We start from the raw sequence: 16745 nt of genomic DNA on the forward strand, positions 1-16745 counted from the left end.
ACTGGAGTGAGGACTGGAGTGGCTGTCGGCAAGTTGGTGCCGCCAATGCCCGCTGCAAACCTGCAAAAACACGGTAGTTGGAAGACGAGGAGGAGAGATGCACGTATCGACGTCTTAGCCGGCAATCACATTCGGCATCTGAGATCTGTTTCTCTCTCTCGGCTCTAGTGGCACCTAGAGTGGCATCTTTCTTCGGGTGCTGCGGGGCTTTTCCCGGGGCGTGCGTAGCTGTGGTTCGCCACTAATAATTCTTACTGCGCAGTTTACATACTGTACAGAACCAACCACCACACCAACACCACCACCACCACTAGCACCATCGACAGTAGCATCTCCACAGCCACTCCCCTTGAAATATGTACAGTACCTGGGCCATGTGATCTAGCCCTTCCCTTCTCGACTACGTCTCACAACCGCTGCCCAACATGAAACACCATCTCATGATAGGCACATGGACCCCCCCAGGAGCCATCTTCACGGTTGAGTTCGACGATGAGGCCTGGACCCTCAAGTTGGTCAAGAGAACACAAATCCCCCAGGATGAGCCCATATCATGGATGACATTCGACGTGAGTACAGACAGCATTCGGGGTGTGAGTGTGAAGTGGTACTCTGCTGACCATGTTTCTCGGAACAGCATGCACGGCGAAACATCTACGGAGCTTCAATGAAGAAATGGTCCAGCCATGCCGTCAAAGCACCAGACAACATCTCACACGAGGTCTCCCATCCAATGAACCATGACCGTAGGTTGGCCAACTTCCCCCAGGGTTGATACCAGCCAGGCTCACAACAGGCAGCACGGGCTCAGAGCGCCGACACCAGGACCAGGGCCATCTTTGTGCTGGCAGCCAAGAAGCCGCCCTATTGCGTCTATGGCAACCCATTCTACGAGCATGCGGGCTACGGCAACGTCTTTTCCGTCGACGACCAGGGCAAACTCGACAAGAACATCCAAAACTACGAGTACAGCGAAAAGTCGGCCATCCATGGCATGGTCTTCGACCCCACCGAGACGTATCTGTATTCCGCCGACATGTGGGCCGACAAGATCTGGACACACAAGAAAGCGAGCGATGGCACTCTCACCCTGGTCGGCAGTGTCGATGCACCTTCGGCCGGTGACCACCCCCGATGGGTCGACATCCATCCCAGTGGACACTACCTCTACGTGCTGATGGAAGCCGGGAATCGATTGGGGGTCTATGTGATCGACGAGACCACGCACCTCCCCGTCTTCACCCACGACCTGTACCCGCTTGTTCCTCCAGGTGCGTGCTTACCAAACTACCTTGGAAAGTCATTGGGGGGCTAACCAGAAGCAGGTGTCCGAGACCTCAAGAAGATGTACAGATCGGATGTGGTGTTTTGTTCACAGAGTGGCAAGTATCTCTTCGCAACCGCCCGGTCCAATTCATTCAGCGTGACCGGCTACATCAGTGCATTCAAGCTGGGACCACAGGGCCAGATCCAAAAACAGCTCTGCATCAGCCCGACGCCGAACAGCGGCGGGCACTCGAATGCAGTCAGTCCTTGTCCCTGGACGGATGAGTGGCTGGCTTTGACGGACGACCAGGACGGATGGGTGGAAATCTACCGTTGGCACGACGAGTATCTATCTCGAGTCGCCCATCTGGACATCAAGGAGCCCGGCTTTGGCATGAACGCCATCTGGTACGACTAGTGGTGACTTACTGCACTTTCCCGAGTAAATACTTCCCTAGTTCATCAGCCCCTCCCGTTCACGCTGGTGGCGGATAAAGAGTCTTCCGCCAAACGTGTTGCCCCACGGGAACAGATCCGATGCAGTTTGACAATCGACCACCCACGGGAACGACGGGAATACGGGGGACTGTAGGCAGACACCATGACAAAAGGCATCAAAGCTCGGCAAATGCTTCTGACACTAGACACACACTTCCCGGGAGTCATCTTCTGGCTCGCCATTCATTGGCCTGTCGTGACATCTTCGAGGATTTCAATCCATACTGAGCTTTCCTACTCTCGAGTCTCCAGAACAAGTTGCATATTCAACACTCGACTGTATTGGTGGTGCCACTTGGTTCACGAAAGGAGCCCAACACGGCGTCAATTACCACGCGAGAACACATCCTTGCACGGTCGACAGGCGGGGTGGAAGAGAGTCGGTTCGTGATCTAGCCTGCCCATCATGGCGTCGTCCAGCCCCGTGCGTGGGTTGCTGTTCGTGACCATGCAGCCCAAGGAGACACTGTCGCTGGACCTTTTTCACGACTGGTACAACAACGAACACGGCCCCAATCGAACTCGTCTGTCGTTCATGCCAAATGGGTTTCGATACCGTGCCACCGATCTGCCAGGCCCCAACGCCGGCACGCGCGCCGACCCCGAGTTCCTGGCCATCTACGACGCCACCGACATGCACCAGTTCACCCAGCAGCCGTACCAGTATCTCCGGGCGCCGCCTGGCAAGTCGCAGCGAGAGATCGACGTCATGGCCCAGATCTGGGTGGACCGTCTGACGCTGGATTTTGTCGGCGAACAGATCAACGACAAGACGTTCGTCAAACTCGAAGCACCAGAACATTTCCGCGAGAACGAAGAGGGCAATGTTCTGACCACTCTCCGGTTGCTCCTCACTCCAGAGCAGGTCTCGAGCGTGGGAGAGTGGATTGAGACGACTGTCCTCCCCAAGGTGCGAGACATCCCCGGCTGGAGGAGGACGTCGTGGTTCAAGACCTCCTATCTCGAAACCCGCACCGACGGCAAGGTCGATTTTGTCATGATCAACGAATACACGCCGTCCACCAACCCCAAGGCCCTGCCCGCCCTGTTTGACGCGCTGCCCGTGGAGGTCTCGCAGAGCAAGGCCCGCACATATGAACTCTTCTACACCTTTGGAACGGCAGCACGCCACCTAGCAATCGTAGCATCGTGGACGTCGCCCGACGGAGTCACCAAGACGCTACCAAAGGTCTCACCGTACGGCTCGGCCATCGAATCGACGATCACGACACGCGATGGTGCAGTCCTGCCCTTCCGTCTCGAAGGCAGCTCCGACCCCAGCGCGCCGGTGCTGGTGCTGATCAATTCGGTCCTCACGACCTGGGCCATCTGGGACAGGTTCCTCGTGCACTTCTTTTCTCGCCCGCAGAACCAGAAGTACCGCGTCCTGCGGTTCCTCGCCCGCGGCAGGATCTCCCACAGCGGCACCACCAGTCCCGTGACTGCCGACCTCCAAGCGTCCGACGTCATCCAGCTGCTTGACGGCCTGCGCATTCCTCAAGCAGCAGGCCTCGTGGGTGTGTCCATGGGTGGCGCCACCGCGCTGGCAACGGCCCTGCTCTACCCGTCGCGGACTCAGGCCTTCATCGCGTGCGACACGTCCGCAAAGTCCCCCGCTGGCAACAAAGACACCTGGGGCCAGAGGATCGCGGTGGCGGAGAAAGAGGGCACCACGCTTCGTCTGGCGACGCTGTTTGGGGATGAGTCCCCAGACGCCACTCCACAACCCGTGGTGGGCGAAGAGCTCGCCGAGATGACGGTGCGGCGGTGGTTCGTGCCGGCGTCCTACGACGACCCGGAGCTCGTGCCCGAGATCGCGCAGGTCAAGCGCATGGTCTACACTAACTCGCTGCCGGAGTTCCGGCGCGGCGTCGAGACGCTGTTCAACTACGACTACACGGGTCTCCTGGCCGGGTACAAGGGGCGAGGCGCCTTCTTGGTCGGCGCCGGCGACGGCGTGCTACCCCAGGGCATGGAGAAGCTGGCGAAAGAGCTGGGCTCGGCCGAGGGGAAGACGGCGGCATTCAAGGTCGTCGAGGGCGCGGGCCATTTGCCCATGGTCGAGAGACCCAAGGAGGTGGCGGACTTTGTGGGGGACTTTTTGAACGCCTCCTGACCTTCTAGATTGCACTTTAGACCTGGCAGGTTGAATAGAGAGAGAGACCCTTGCTGGGTGTCACACAGCCTTGTTTTGCCATGGACACCCATCATACGGGAGCATGTGGCACCCGCTTCTGTATCTCTCTTTGTTTTGCTCTTTTTTTCTCTATCCTTGTCATGGTCGTTGTCCTTACTGGGAGGGCTGTGAGAAAACTTGCCTTTAATGGTCCGACCAGGCTCTTCTTCCATGGCTCGAAATCCACTGGATTCTCTAAAGCACATTCCCAATCGCCTTGATAATACCAATTCACTATCGAAGTTCGATAAAAATGGGACTGTCTAGGCAGGAGAGACATAAAAAGGTAAGAGGTGTCAAGAAGGCGAGAAGAGGGGAGAGGAGAGGAGTTCATGTAAAAGCGGCGGCGGTGGCGCCAAGATTTTATAGAGACGCGACTTGCAACCCGCGAGACCCTCACGCGTTACACGCCCGCTTGCGCCTCTATTGTATATTTCCTCTTCTTCACCATCGCCATGTCCAGAGTGCTGCTTCCACACATGCAGTGCCCTCAATGACAGGCTCTTGCTCCCATATTCTGTACACCCCCTCACAGTCTTTCCTCCTCCTTGGACCGTCCTTCCTTTCATGCAACTCTCCTCCGGTCTCATCCTGCGCTCCCCGACTTGTACCTTGAGATCTCCCAAGTCCTTCGTCAATGCGATCATGTTCGCCCGGGCCACCAACAAATATGCGTCATCCTCGACGTCCAATGAGAAGAGGCAGTCTCCATTCCAATTCAGCTCCTCCGCCACGGTCAATGCTTCCCGAGATTCTTCCTCGAGTTCTCTGAAGAGGAAGCTGGATCGCTCCATGAGCACGTCCAGCACCTTGGGCTCTCTTCATCAGCAGCCCTGGGCCGACGAAAACGCTCCTCCCAACTTCATTGATCTAACAGATAATATCGAAGGTCAGCCCGACGTCCAATACCCTGATCTGCGGCCAATAGATGCCGTGATTTATCCTTCACTACCGCCAGTCCAACAAGGCTCTCCGACCGCACCTGCGAGTAGCACTGAAGTCCCATGGTCGTCATCGCCGGCACATCACTATGAAAACCCGAAATCGTCAAGAGATATACCGGAGGCGCGGCCGGTGGGACCGAACAAGAAGAGAGCGCTACCCGCATCATTCACAGCTCAAGTCTCAGGGGCATACAGGGATGAAGCGGGCCAGCATTCCCACAGATTCGATAGGTTCAGTGCGCCACATCAGTTCCAGAACGCGAGCAGCCGTGACAAAGCGTCCCTTGCGATGTCGGACATGCTACAGAAGTCATCGTTCGCCCGGCACCGAACAAATGCGTCTGTTTCAAGGTCCTCGTCTGAACGCACGGTCTTGTCCACAAAGCCGGCCGAAACACCGCCGGTGACCTTCGACACAGTGTCGGCGCCTTTTTTGAGTGACGAGCAGAAAGCTGTCGTGAAGGCAGTCATGGATGAAGGGAAGAGCGTCTTCTTCACGGGGTCTGCCGGTACAGGAAAATCGGTTCTTATGAGGGCGATCATTTCCAAGCTGAAGCACAAGTACCGAAAGGACCCGGATCGGATTGCAATCACAGCTTCGACGGGCCTGGCCTCGTGCATTTTGGAAGGACAAACGCTGCACAGTTGGTCGGGGATCGGGCTGGGAAAGGAACCGGCACCTGAACTGGTCAAAAAAATCAGGCGCAACCAGAAATCGAGACAAAAGTGGCTTCGGACCAAGGTGCTTATCATTGACGAAGTATCCATGGTCGACGGTCTGCTCTTTGACAAGCTCGAGCAAGTGGCACGTACAATCCGAAACAATGGCCGTCCCTTCGGCGGCATCCAATTGGTCGTTACGGGAGACTTCTTCCAACTCCCTCCTGTGCCGGACAAAAATACCACAGCCAAGTTTGTCTTCGAGGCTGTAACGTGGAACACCTGCATCCAACATACCATCCTTCTGACCCATGTCTTCCGTCAAAAGGATGAGCATTTTGCAAGAATGCTCAACGAGATGCGGCTCGGCAAGATGAGTCCTGCCACGATCCGAGAATTCAAGTCACTTTCGAGGCCCTTGGATTTTCGCGACGAGCTTGAAGCAACTGAGCTGTAAGCGTTTTACCGCGTGATCAACCCCGGCGCTAACACTGGACAGGTATCCTCGCCGTGAAGAAGTCGAAAATGCCAACCAGAACCGTATGCGAAAGCTGTCCGGTCAAGTTATGACGTTCACTGCGGTTGATACGGGCACCGCTGACCTTAACACGCGGAAGGCGTTGCTGAACAACTTTATCGCCCCCGAAGTTTTGGAGCTGAAGAAGGGTGCGCAGGTCATGCTCATCAAGAATATTGATGGGCAACTTGTCAATGGCTCTCTGGGAATCGTCCAGTCATTCATGGATGAAGGCACATTCTTCACCTACAAGGATGACGAACCCACCTTTCTCCTGTCCCACGAGCCTGATGATGGAGACGATGCGGATATAAAAGCCGCGCGCGAGAAGATCCGGGAAGCCAGGATGAAGAACTCGACCACGGGTGGCGAGCCTAGGATGTTGTGGCCTATGGTGAGATTCAATCTACCTGATGGTACATCACGCAGCATGCTCTGCTCTCCAGACGAGTGGAAGACTGAAGCCCAGAACGGTGAAGTCCTTGCCAAACGGGTTCAGGTTCCTCTTATTCTCGCATGGGCATTGTCGATTCACAAAGCACAGGGCCAGACACTCAGCCGAGTCAAGGTGGATCTCGGCAAGGTGTTCGAGAAAGGCCAAGCCTATGTCGCACTGAGTCGAGCAAGAACAAAGGAAGGCCTACAGGTCCTCCGGTTCGATGAGCGGAAAGTCATGGTCCACCAGAAGGTGTTGCATTTCTACTCCAAACTGTCTGGCCACGAGACGTTGGATAAGAAGGAAGTCAAGAAAGTCGTGCCCGAAGAGGATGACTTTGGCGACGACTTTACGCTTGAAGAGATGCTCGAGGCCGAGAAGCAAATGTTGAAGGCTGCGGCGTCGTAGAAATGTGATCTGCATAGGTGGACGGTCTACAGCCAGCGTACAAGAAGCGTGTCATTGACTGTGACATGAACTAGTCGATAGATGTTAGATGTGAAATATAGTCCATGATGATGAGCTCGGCAGTGGTTGATGCTCGTGTGAGATGATGACGAAATAGGAAACACCAAACTTTGTCGACTTTCCGGCAACGTTGAAATGAATTGACCGGCACTCACTCTCTCATTGAGCCCCGTTACCTTCTCATCTTTTCACATCTTGTACCTGTTTGATCTACTTCACTCCATGGTGAGCAGCATGAACATATAGAACCGTCCCATTCCATCTGCTCCGCTCGTTTCTCCCTCCCTGAACCATGGCGTCCGACTTTGTGGGCTACACCATCTTGGTCACACTCCAGAATCCTCCCCACGCTCAGATACAGGGCGTCGTGGCGAACGTCGTCAATCAAAAGCTGTTCCTGCAGAATGGTAGGCTTCAACCACCGTTCCAGCTGCGTATATGCTAACCTGGCCGTGCAGTACTTCTATGGAATGGCCAGCGTCTCGCCTCGTATGCCATCGACTCCTCCGCCATTGCAGATCTCGAGGTGTCTCCGTCGCAGCCGTCCGCCGTTGAAGAGGAGGAATTGCCTACACCGATCGCCGCTCCGGAACCCGCGAAGACCGCATTCCCCCAGGTCCTGCAACAGCAGCCACAAAATGCGCCCGTCTTTGTCGACCCCGCCATCATCAGCTACACGAAACCACCCACCAAACTTGCGGTGCCGCCCGCCGTCGTCCAGCAGCCGCAGCCAGTGTCTCCGATCATGATCGCCGATGGGATCGTGAGCAGCCCGTCGACGCGCAGGCCCCGCAACGGCAACGTGGGGAATAGCTCTGTGTCCAGCATCGCGACCGCTGTCCCCAAAACGATCGAGAAGAAGAATACACCGGCCAGTGCCACTCTTACGGAGCCGTTCGATGCGTTGAGCCTAGGGAACAATGTGGCCGCTCCCAAGTCCACGCCAGTGGCACCCCGCGACAAGAAGGCGGCGCAATTTGTCCCCTCACAGACGGGCCCGGGCATCATCGACATGAAGGACGTCAATAACGGCCCGCTCAAGGGGCAGAAGAAGGCAGGAAAGGGCAAAGGCTGGCGTCAGACTCCCTTTATCGAGGAGGTCCCCCGAAAATCTAGGCACAAGAGGGGTCGCAGGGCCGCGGAAGACATAAACGGCTGGGCAACGGAGGATGCTACTGACATCCAGGACATGGGCGACTTTGACTTTGAGTCGAATTTATCCAAGTTCGACAAGCGCCGCGTCTTTGACGACATCCGGCAAGCCGACACCACCGCCGACGCCGACCGGCTCGTGAGCTTCAACCGCAAAGCTCGACCGGGAACCAACGGAGGCCGAAACCTGCATTTCACGGAAAATGTTCTCGACACGCCGGATGGAAAGGACAAAGATCGATGGAAGAGCGAGGCCGGGGAAACTGAGGATGAGACGTCCATTGGGGGAGAGGGTCACCACAGCAGCGGGCGAGGATCCAAGAGAGCCGGCTCGCGACGGCCGATCGGTTCGAGAAAGGGCAGCGTCATACCTCCGCACCTTGACCGGACAGAATCGCCGCGCCCGTTGACTCGAATGCAAACCTCGTCGCCTCTGAATGGATCCGTGTCCGGCAACCGTGGTACCTTCAAACTTCTCAACAACAAGCCCTGCCATTGTCTGTCGCCGCTGCAGATGCTCGAGATAGAACAACTCTGCACTTCGGAACTTGGCCTCACAGAAGACATGCTGTCGGAGAACGCTGGGCGGAGCATAGCCATGGCGGTGCTCAAGATCCCCGAGGTCAGAAGCGTGGTGTTCCTAGTGGGCAATCACAAGTCTGGTGCCAGGGCCATCGCCGCCGCCCGGCATCTGCGCAATCGAAGGCTTCGAGTGACCATTGTCATCCTCGGGGGTGAACGTGAAGAGCTTCTCTTGGAAGTTATGCGGAAACAACTCGGCATCTACCAAAAGGGACAAGGGTACGTGGACCGCTGGGATGAATATCAGACCAAAGCGAGCGCAGGCGGGCCTACTCCGGACGTGATTGTGGATGCTCTCCTGGGAGTGCACGTCACCTTTGAAGAGCTACGGACCGATGACCAAGCCACTGTCCTGGAGATGATCCGCTGGGCCAATCGCAGCTCCCTCGTCATCTCCATCGACGTGCCGAGCGGACTATCTGCCACGTCGGGTCTGTTGACGGAAGTCGATGGACAGCCGCTGGTCATGAACAGTAAGCATATCGTCAGTCTGGGGGCACCAAAGACGGGCCTGCTGTATGGAATGTCGCATGACGGAGTCACGGAGCCGACCTGGCACGTCTGGGTTGCGGATATCGGCATCACGGCTGCGGCGTGGCAGAAGCACGGGTCCCGAAGAAAACACGGCACCGAATTTGGCACCGAATGGGTGGTTGCGGTGAAGTACGTATCGGGCTTACAAGGCTAAGGCAGACGAGAGCGACGGGTGATTCGTCTCAGAAGGAAACCAGGACGAGGGTCAGGGGAAGTCATCTATGTCTGTCTGGATTTTCTATTATTATTTGCTGCTGCTGCGTTCAAGCGATTAATTTGACCAAAAAGCACATACAGGGACGGAGGGAGGAAGGGAGGTATAGGTTACCTATTCGTGGATCTGATTTTGCTTCTGCTTTTTGCGGTGGTGAAGACAAAGACAAGCGCCTTCTCATACAGTATGTGCTTGCTCTCTTGCTCTCTTGCTCTCTTGCTCTCATGCTCTCTTGCACTCTTGCTCTCCTTGCTGCTTAGAGACTGTATGTACTGTGAGCCAGGTCACGTACGGGGGTTCCTTCCTCTCCTTGTTATTTATTAGATAGCCATCTCCCACCCAAAACAAGGGAGACGAAGCCCATTCGATGCTAGGACAAAAGCGTTCGTTCTTTTGTTCGTTCGCTCGATCGCTCGAATGCAGTGTGGCTTTTCTTTCACCTCTCGCGAAACAACCGTCATAACTATCGTCTATCTATCTATTTGTCTGTCTGCCTGTCTGTCTATCCGTCTATCTCACGGCCCCTCCTCTGCTGTAAAGAAGCTACGTCGCTGTCTTCCTTACTCTCTACCAGGTACGGAGAAGGAGTAGTAGTAGTAGAAATAGTAGGAGTAGGAGGAGGAGCAGGAAATGAGGTATGTGGTATGTGGTATGAGGTATGAGGTAGCAGTGAGATACTCGGTACTCTGTCCTCGATACGTACAACCCTGAGCGCAGGGAAGGTGACAAGGCCAGTAGGATAAAGCCCAGGCACAAGGAAACAAAGAAACAAAGAAACAGAGAATAAAGAACAAAGCAGGGCGATATCAATCAATCAATTCAGTGTACTGTTGTTGTTGCTGCTGTTGGCCCACTCACTAATTACTGGACAAGTAACGAGTTCCAGTACAGTACAGTAACCAAGGGCGAGGGCAAGCAAGCAAGAAAGAAGGGAAAAGAGGGGAAAAAAAAGTAAAGGAAAGGAAAAGAAAGGGCCTTAATGTACCGACCGAGTATTACCTCGTTCGTCCTCACTCGATCACTCCAGTTATTAGCTAGCTTTCATCAACCATCAACCCATCAACCCATCATCACACACATCACATACATCAAATTGAAGCAAGCTCAAGTCAAGGCGGCCCGAAACTGCCTCGCTGTTATGCCCCCAGGGCGCTTCCGGGGTCCTTTTTGGTGCCATAGGAATGGTATAGTATGGTGTAGTGTGGTGTGAGCATGACTTTCTTTCGCCGGTGGCAGGGCGATGATCGACGAAGCGAGCGAGGCGAGTTGAGTCACTTTTGTTGCATTCCAATCATCTCGATTCTTTGGCCACGACCCCGAGCCGAGATTCCCGTCCTGTCATTCTTTCCTTCCTTCCTTCCTTCCCTCCTTCTCCTCTCATCTCTTTTATGATCGAACGTTTCCCGTCCGTGGTGAGGTGACCTTCTGCTTCTCCCCCAAATGGCACACTCCCGGACCTCCATTGAGGGCCCGTACTCTCTTCTTTTGCTTCAATCTTAACCCCCCTCCCTCAATCTGGGAGATCCACGGCAAAAAAAGAAGAAGAAAATACATTGCCAATCGCTTAAAATGAAAAACAACACTGCAAAGAAACCCCGGGACACCTGTTCTGATGTGATCTGATCCTCACCCGTCACGTCACGACATGGCCGAATAGCCCATCTCCTTCATGCCCTTGTACCACATCTCCTTGAAGCGGCCATGGGCCTGGCGGTGCGACTTGTCGGTGGTGGCGCGGATATAGTAGCTGAGCATGACGTTGCAGCGCAGCTCGTTGGTCTCGTAGAGGTTGATCACCCAGCCCTTGCCGTCGCTGGCGTCGAGGGCCTTGACGTCGCGGCTCTCGGCGACCCGCACGCTGAACCGCCCGTAGATGCTGACCCCGGACCCCGGGTTGGTCAGCGCCTCCATGCCGTCCTGGGTGCGCCGGATCGCGCTGTAGTACGTCAGGTCGGTGCTGTACCCCGGCAGCAGGTTGAGTTTGTCCGTGATGGCATAGTGCTGGAACTCCTCGAGCGCGTACTCGGCCTCCAGCTCCACACCGAAGTCCCGCGAGAGAGCCCGGTGGTCGACGGCTTTCGGGTCTGAAGCCGGGATGGTCACCACGTTCGTGATCAACGGGTTGAGCCGCGCCATCAGCACCGGGTCCGAGCACATCTTGAGTGCGAGCTCGTAGCCGGCATCCAGCACGTCTTGCGGCGTCTTGCCCTCCGGCGCCGGCGGCAGGAGCAGGTCGGTGATCCAGCCGGATTTGAAGGTTGTTTGCATGAAAGCCATTCCTTCGATCGATAGTTCAATTCGCCAAGGCACGCAGTGATTGTGTGTTGGATGTTTGCTGTGTAGGCGGCTGCTGTAGACCGAAGAATATTCTCCGTGAGACGATGAAGAACTAATATGGCACTGTTGAATACCACTTGGGGACCGAGCGAGCGGAGTCCGGATATCTGCAACCCAATATAGCGAGTGCTAATCCTTTGCGCTGTTCTGCTCCGGATAATCATCAACGGTCTTCGCAGGCCGTCGAGGGTGTGATCACAAAGTACAAATAACCCCCAACGGCGACAAGATCGTGATGGAAGAAGAACCTCGTCGAAGAAGAAGAGTAAGCGTCGGGGAAGTCGTGGCAACCAGCTCGCCGCCCCCAAAGACACGACCAAACCACTTCAGGGAGAATCCAGCGTGAATACGAGTAATAATATTATGGACGGGAGATTAGCTAGACTCGTCGACACAAAGGGAAGGTGCTGTAAGTAATAAGTTGGTAGGTAGCTTGATAGGTAAGCAGGTTCAAGAAAACGAGGTGGACGCCGTAAACAGTGCCCTCCGTGGCCTAAGTAATCATTAGGCAGGTCTAGAGCTGATGGATGAATGAGGCTGGCTGTCGAGGTGTGGGCGTTGTTCAGCCCTAGCCGCAGCTGCCAGCCACTGACTGACGGGAAACACTTGGGACGTGGAATCAAAGTGCTTATTATATTATTATGTTTTCTGATTGTCTGATGGGCGGCGTGTCAAGCCCAGGATAGTTAGTAGTTAGTTTGGGACGCGAGAGGGGGCCGTAAAGAGTGAGATGGGAGTGGGATGGCGACGGTGAGATCTGATCTGACTGACAACAACGACTCTCGATCTCATATCATCATTCATTTCTTTCTTCTCCATTTGCTTGTCCCATTCTCGCCATCCTCGCTAACCGTATCTCTAGAATTACAACGTGCTCGTATGAACGTATGGACGTATGTACGGGCACTACTGCCCATACCAAACAATGGCTTCTTTGCTCCAAGCTTCGCAACACAAACAGCCACAAAGGGTCCTTCGGGATGTCTCTTTCACTCGACCTTTCTTTGTCGGCACACGTCCGTAGTCAAAGACATGGCTGCTTGTCCTCCCCTGCTCTGGGGTCCTCGCCCCGTGGTTGATCCTACTGGCGACTATTTATGGCTCGAGCACGCCCCCGAGCAGCTTGACATCGCCATTGGCAAGTCCTTGCTTGACGCGAGAGCAGTGCTCGATTCAACACAGATTCTGCCAAATTGACGTTCAACCCGGCCGACAAAATGTCGTCTTCTACTAGTGCATTAGGGAAACTCCCACTGACCTTCGGGGTCGAAATCGAACACGCTTTCGGTGTCAACCAGGATGTCGTCGGTACTGACAAAGCATACCGCTGGCTGCTCCCAGGTAATTGCACCATCCATCCCAACACTCCCAATCCTCCGGACTTCGACCCCGGGCGGGAAGAGATCTGTGGCATCCTGCAAGCGGTCAAGATTCTGCGAAGCAAGGGTGCCACCCTCAATGTGATCACGTGGGACAACGAAGACGAGGGGGAGGACAGGGAGCCTACTGACACCGACATGTATTCTCACTGGAACATGACCGAAGACAGATCGGTGAGATATCCGTGGACGGCCCAACAGCTTTACGAACTGTCCGGGGGCAGGATTACCATGTGGCCAGGCTGGGAGTTCTCGGGGTTGGAGCTCATTTCTCCCGCTCTCAAGGTCCCCGAATTCGGCTCTGGTCACTTTCTCCCGAACGGACTCGATCAAGTCAAAGGCTTTCTCGACCTCATGAATGAGCCCCAGCCCCAGGGCACCCCATACTGTTTCCTTTCGGGTCCACAGATGGCTGGTGTCCACGTTCACATCGGTCTGCAACCACAACCTGACCGCCAGCTGGACCTACCCACCGAGTTCCTCCGGCATCTTGCCTTCATATGCCTGGCTTATGAAGATACCATAACTCTGCTCCACCACCCTCAGCGCCATGGTTATACCAGGTCCTACTCTTACCCACATGTCAGGAGCAATCGCTTTGTGGGACGACTGGTGCCACCCTTCCCGCGCCATCGTTGCCAGAAGGGACCCGAGTTCTCGCTTGCAGACGTGTTCCTGCGTCTTTTCCGCGCCCGGGACACCAATGAGCTGGTGGAACTCCTGACCACCGTCCCGTCCGACAACAGCGGGGACTACCAGTACATGGTCCGCGAATGCTTCGTCAATTTCACCAACTGCTTCGACTTCGGTTCGTCGCCGATGAAGAGAACGGTCGAGTTCCGTCAACACCACGGAACTCTGGACGCCGAGGACATTGGCCAGTGGGTGGTTTTCCTCACCGCCCTGGCACGCACGGCGGAGCGCAAAGCGAACGAGCAACCACCACCAGCCGCGGCCTGCACCGTGCCAACGTTGCTCCTGCGGAGGATCCTCACGGCGAACATAGGTGAGCGGGTCGCCCCGGGCAAAACTGACGTGCTAGATACCCCTGCTGACGTCCTTTGGCGTGAAACCATATCTGACGCTCGGATCATGGCACCGATCATTCGCGAAGCGGTCAAGTATCCGCAGCTGTTCCACACCGACACGAGAAGATCGCTCAAGGAGCTCTTTGATCTGATTGAGCTTCCCGTGCCCTATCGACGGTATTGGTGGGAGCGGGCGAAGAGGTGCAGAGCCGAGTGGGCCGCGACTTGGCGAGGCTTGATCCCTTGTCTGGACGTCGAGCCCTGCGCGTTGGAACCGGTGAGGGACAACAAGGGCTGGGCTGCAGGGGAACTCGATGTTCCACCATGGGACGTTGACGCTGACCAGTCGACAGATACTTTTCTTCGGGCAGAACCGCAACCGCAACCGCAACTTTCTCGCCCGAACGTCATGTCCATCGAGGCCATCATGAATGGCTCTGAACCGGTCTCTCTCCCTGAGTGAGAGAAACGTGTGTGTGACATGACATGACACGATGTGTGTGTGTGTGTGTGTGTGTGTTTCGATGAGTAGAAGCGTGCAAAGTGCCGGAGGAGAAGGTAAGTTTGGGGGTAGTGATGGAATCTGTGGCTGGGTAAGGAAAATCTGGTCGACAGACAAAGGTAAGTAAGGGGAAGCAAGGAAAAGGTAAGTCAGTCGTATGATATGGGCGGATTCATTCTCCTTCCTTCGGTAGACCATCCGCGTTCATTCGTTTATTCGTTCGTTCATTCCATATGTCTCTCTCTGTGTATTATTCCCGTTCCGTCTCCGTGAAGGAATCAATTAAGAATGTAGAGATCACCAGGAATCAAAGTTTCCAAACCCTCCCCCTCCCCCTTTTGCCTTTTTCCGCACTGGTTCTGCAGGCTCGTCGTCGACGAACTCGACAATCTCGTCCTCGTCCTCATGCGGGCGCGAGGCCTTGAGATATTTGCCCACCTGCGCCGTCCCACCACCCGACTCCACGGTGCCGTCGTTCCGTAATCTCTTGCCCGTCCAGGTGGTGCGGTCCTCGTCCACGTCGAGACTTCCCTCGTCAGCAGCGGCAGCTTTTCGTTCCGACTTCTCCTTCTCAGTCCGCTCCGCCTGGTTCTTCTGCTTCCAGAACTCCTCAAACGGGTCGATCAGCACGGTCGCCTCGACAATCCGGATCTCGTCCTTGGGCCGGTCGGTGCTATCGACGGGCGCGTTCTCGAGCCGCTTGAGCGTCTCCAGCGAGGTGGCGCCTCCGTCCTCGTCGTCTTCCGCTACTCGGCCGAAGATGGTGTGTTTGTGGTCCAGGTGGCTGGCCGGGCGATAGGTGATGAAGAACTGCGAGCTGTTGGTGTTCTTGCCCTTGTTCGCCATGCTCAGCACTCCCCGCCGGTCGTGCTTCAGCGGGCCCTCGAGCTCGTCGTTGAAGTTCTTGCCCCAGATGCTCGTCCCGCCCCGGCCGGTGCCCGTGGGGTCGCCCGACTGGATCATGAAGTTGCGGATATTGCGGTGGAAGATGACGCCGTTGTAGTACCCCTTGCGCGCCAGCTTGATGAAGTTCCACACCGCCTTGGGCGCGTATTCCGGGTTGAGTTCGAGCGTCAGAGGCCCGAGCGTGGTGGACAGCCGGACGTAGCCCTTGTGTTTGACGCGTCGGGGTTTCAGGATGTACTCTTCGTCCGTCATCGTGGCGAGGGCGTTGGACGTATGCGGCGTGAGGCCGGTCGAGGTGAACGAGGCGGCTGCTTGTCCGGTGGTGTGGCGGGTCGCATTATAAGGGACGGGTTTGGATGACTGGGATACTGAGCTTGTCTTTTTGACTGAGTTGGCCGACATGGACGTCGACGACGATTTGCCATTTTGCGAGACAGCATTTGCTCGCTCGGCCCTGGCCTTCGCGACCGCCTCTTTCGCTTTCATAATCTTCAAATCCGCGGCACTGCCCAGGCTGGCGGTATTGATGGATGCCTCCTCTTTCGGGATCCCCGTGTCCTCCCCGTCCTTCAAGTACTTGAACGAGGTGAGGTTGCGCGACTCGACGTTCTGCGGATCCTGTAGTGTAATGATGTCCTTCCGGGAGAACTCCTCGTCCGAGACCAAGTCGCGCCACATCTTGGGTTTGATGTTGAGTCGCTCGACCGTGTCATACGCGAACACATTCGCCTCATCGCCATGGCGGATGGCCACGATGTGCGTGTTGTCCGTGAAGACCTTGAACGTGACGGGGTCGACGTACTCGCCCGCATCGTTCTTCGCAAAGTGCAGCTTGATGAGGTCCTGCTGTTTCAGGGGCTTCCCGTCCGTCGGGTTCGTGTCATGTTTCAGCAGCCAGCGCAGGATGTTCTCGTGATCAAAGATGATGCCCTCGGCCGTGCAGACGGGCGTCGTGAAGGGCTGCAGGCTCAGGGCGCAGAAGTTGAAGGGCAGCCGCTTGAAGGCCGCGTGGTGGGACGTGTCCGCGCGCACGCCGGCGCCGGCGCTCGCCGAGTAGGCGTCGGACGAGGCCCATTCGGAGTGAGTGATCTGTGTCATAGCAGAAGAAGGCATGTTAGTGAGTTCTGGCTGGCTTCTGTTCAACGA

The 16745-nt window shown here is 55.8% G+C and overlaps 7 protein-coding genes across 7 annotated transcripts; 5 read left to right on the top strand and 2 right to left on the bottom strand.

Annotated features, from left to right (window-relative positions):
• Window positions 1–425: 425 nt before the first annotated feature.
• On the top strand, window positions 426–1684 carry AYL99_01963 (hypothetical protein; the record flags this gene model as incomplete). The annotated part of the gene is made up of 4 exons (XM_018833479.1): window positions 426–569; window positions 638–746; window positions 801–1271; window positions 1326–1684. The coding sequence occupies 4 exons, from the start codon at window positions 426–428 to the stop codon at window positions 1682–1684; spliced, it is 1083 nt and encodes a 360-aa protein (XP_018696103.1).
• A 486-nt stretch (window positions 1685–2170) lies between these two features.
• On the top strand, window positions 2171–3880 carry AYL99_01964 (hypothetical protein; the record flags this gene model as incomplete). Its single annotated transcript, XM_018833480.1, has 1 exon — window positions 2171–3880. The coding sequence occupies one exon, from the start codon at window positions 2171–2173 to the stop codon at window positions 3878–3880; it is 1710 nt and encodes a 569-aa protein (XP_018696104.1).
• A 627-nt stretch (window positions 3881–4507) lies between these two features.
• On the top strand, window positions 4508–6905 carry AYL99_01965 (hypothetical protein; the record flags this gene model as incomplete). Its single annotated transcript, XM_018833481.1, has 2 exons — window positions 4508–5997; window positions 6044–6905. 2 exons carry the CDS (start codon window positions 4508–4510, stop codon window positions 6903–6905), a joined length of 2352 nt encoding a protein of 783 aa, XP_018696105.1.
• A 352-nt stretch (window positions 6906–7257) lies between these two features.
• Window positions 7258–9387, top strand: AYL99_01966 (YjeF family domain-containing protein; the record flags this gene model as incomplete). Its single annotated transcript, XM_018833482.1, has 2 exons — window positions 7258–7372; window positions 7424–9387. The coding sequence occupies 2 exons, from the start codon at window positions 7258–7260 to the stop codon at window positions 9385–9387; spliced, it is 2079 nt and encodes a 692-aa protein (XP_018696106.1).
• Window positions 9388–11085: 1698 nt separating this feature from the next.
• On the bottom strand, window positions 11086–11724 carry AYL99_01967 (hypothetical protein; the record flags this gene model as incomplete). The annotated part of the gene is made up of 1 exon (XM_018833483.1): window positions 11086–11724. One exon carries the CDS (start codon window positions 11722–11724, stop codon window positions 11086–11088), a length of 639 nt encoding a protein of 212 aa, XP_018696107.1.
• Window positions 11725–13001: 1277 nt separating this feature from the next.
• Window positions 13002–14654, top strand: AYL99_01968 (hypothetical protein; the record flags this gene model as incomplete). The annotated part of the gene is made up of 1 exon (XM_018833484.1): window positions 13002–14654. One exon carries the CDS (start codon window positions 13002–13004, stop codon window positions 14652–14654), a length of 1653 nt encoding a protein of 550 aa, XP_018696108.1.
• Window positions 14655–14990: 336 nt separating this feature from the next.
• AYL99_01969 (hypothetical protein) lies at window positions 14991–16712 on the bottom strand (the record flags this gene model as incomplete). The annotated part of the gene is made up of 1 exon (XM_018833485.1): window positions 14991–16712. The coding sequence occupies one exon, from the start codon at window positions 16710–16712 to the stop codon at window positions 14991–14993; it is 1722 nt and encodes a 573-aa protein (XP_018696109.1).
• Window positions 16713–16745: the final 33 nt, after the last annotated feature.

Source organism: Fonsecaea erecta, assembly GCF_001651985.1.
Source record: "Fonsecaea erecta strain CBS 125763 chromosome Unknown Scaff2, whole genome shotgun sequence".
NCBI lineage: Eukaryota > Fungi > Ascomycota > Eurotiomycetes > Chaetothyriales > Herpotrichiellaceae > Fonsecaea > Fonsecaea erecta.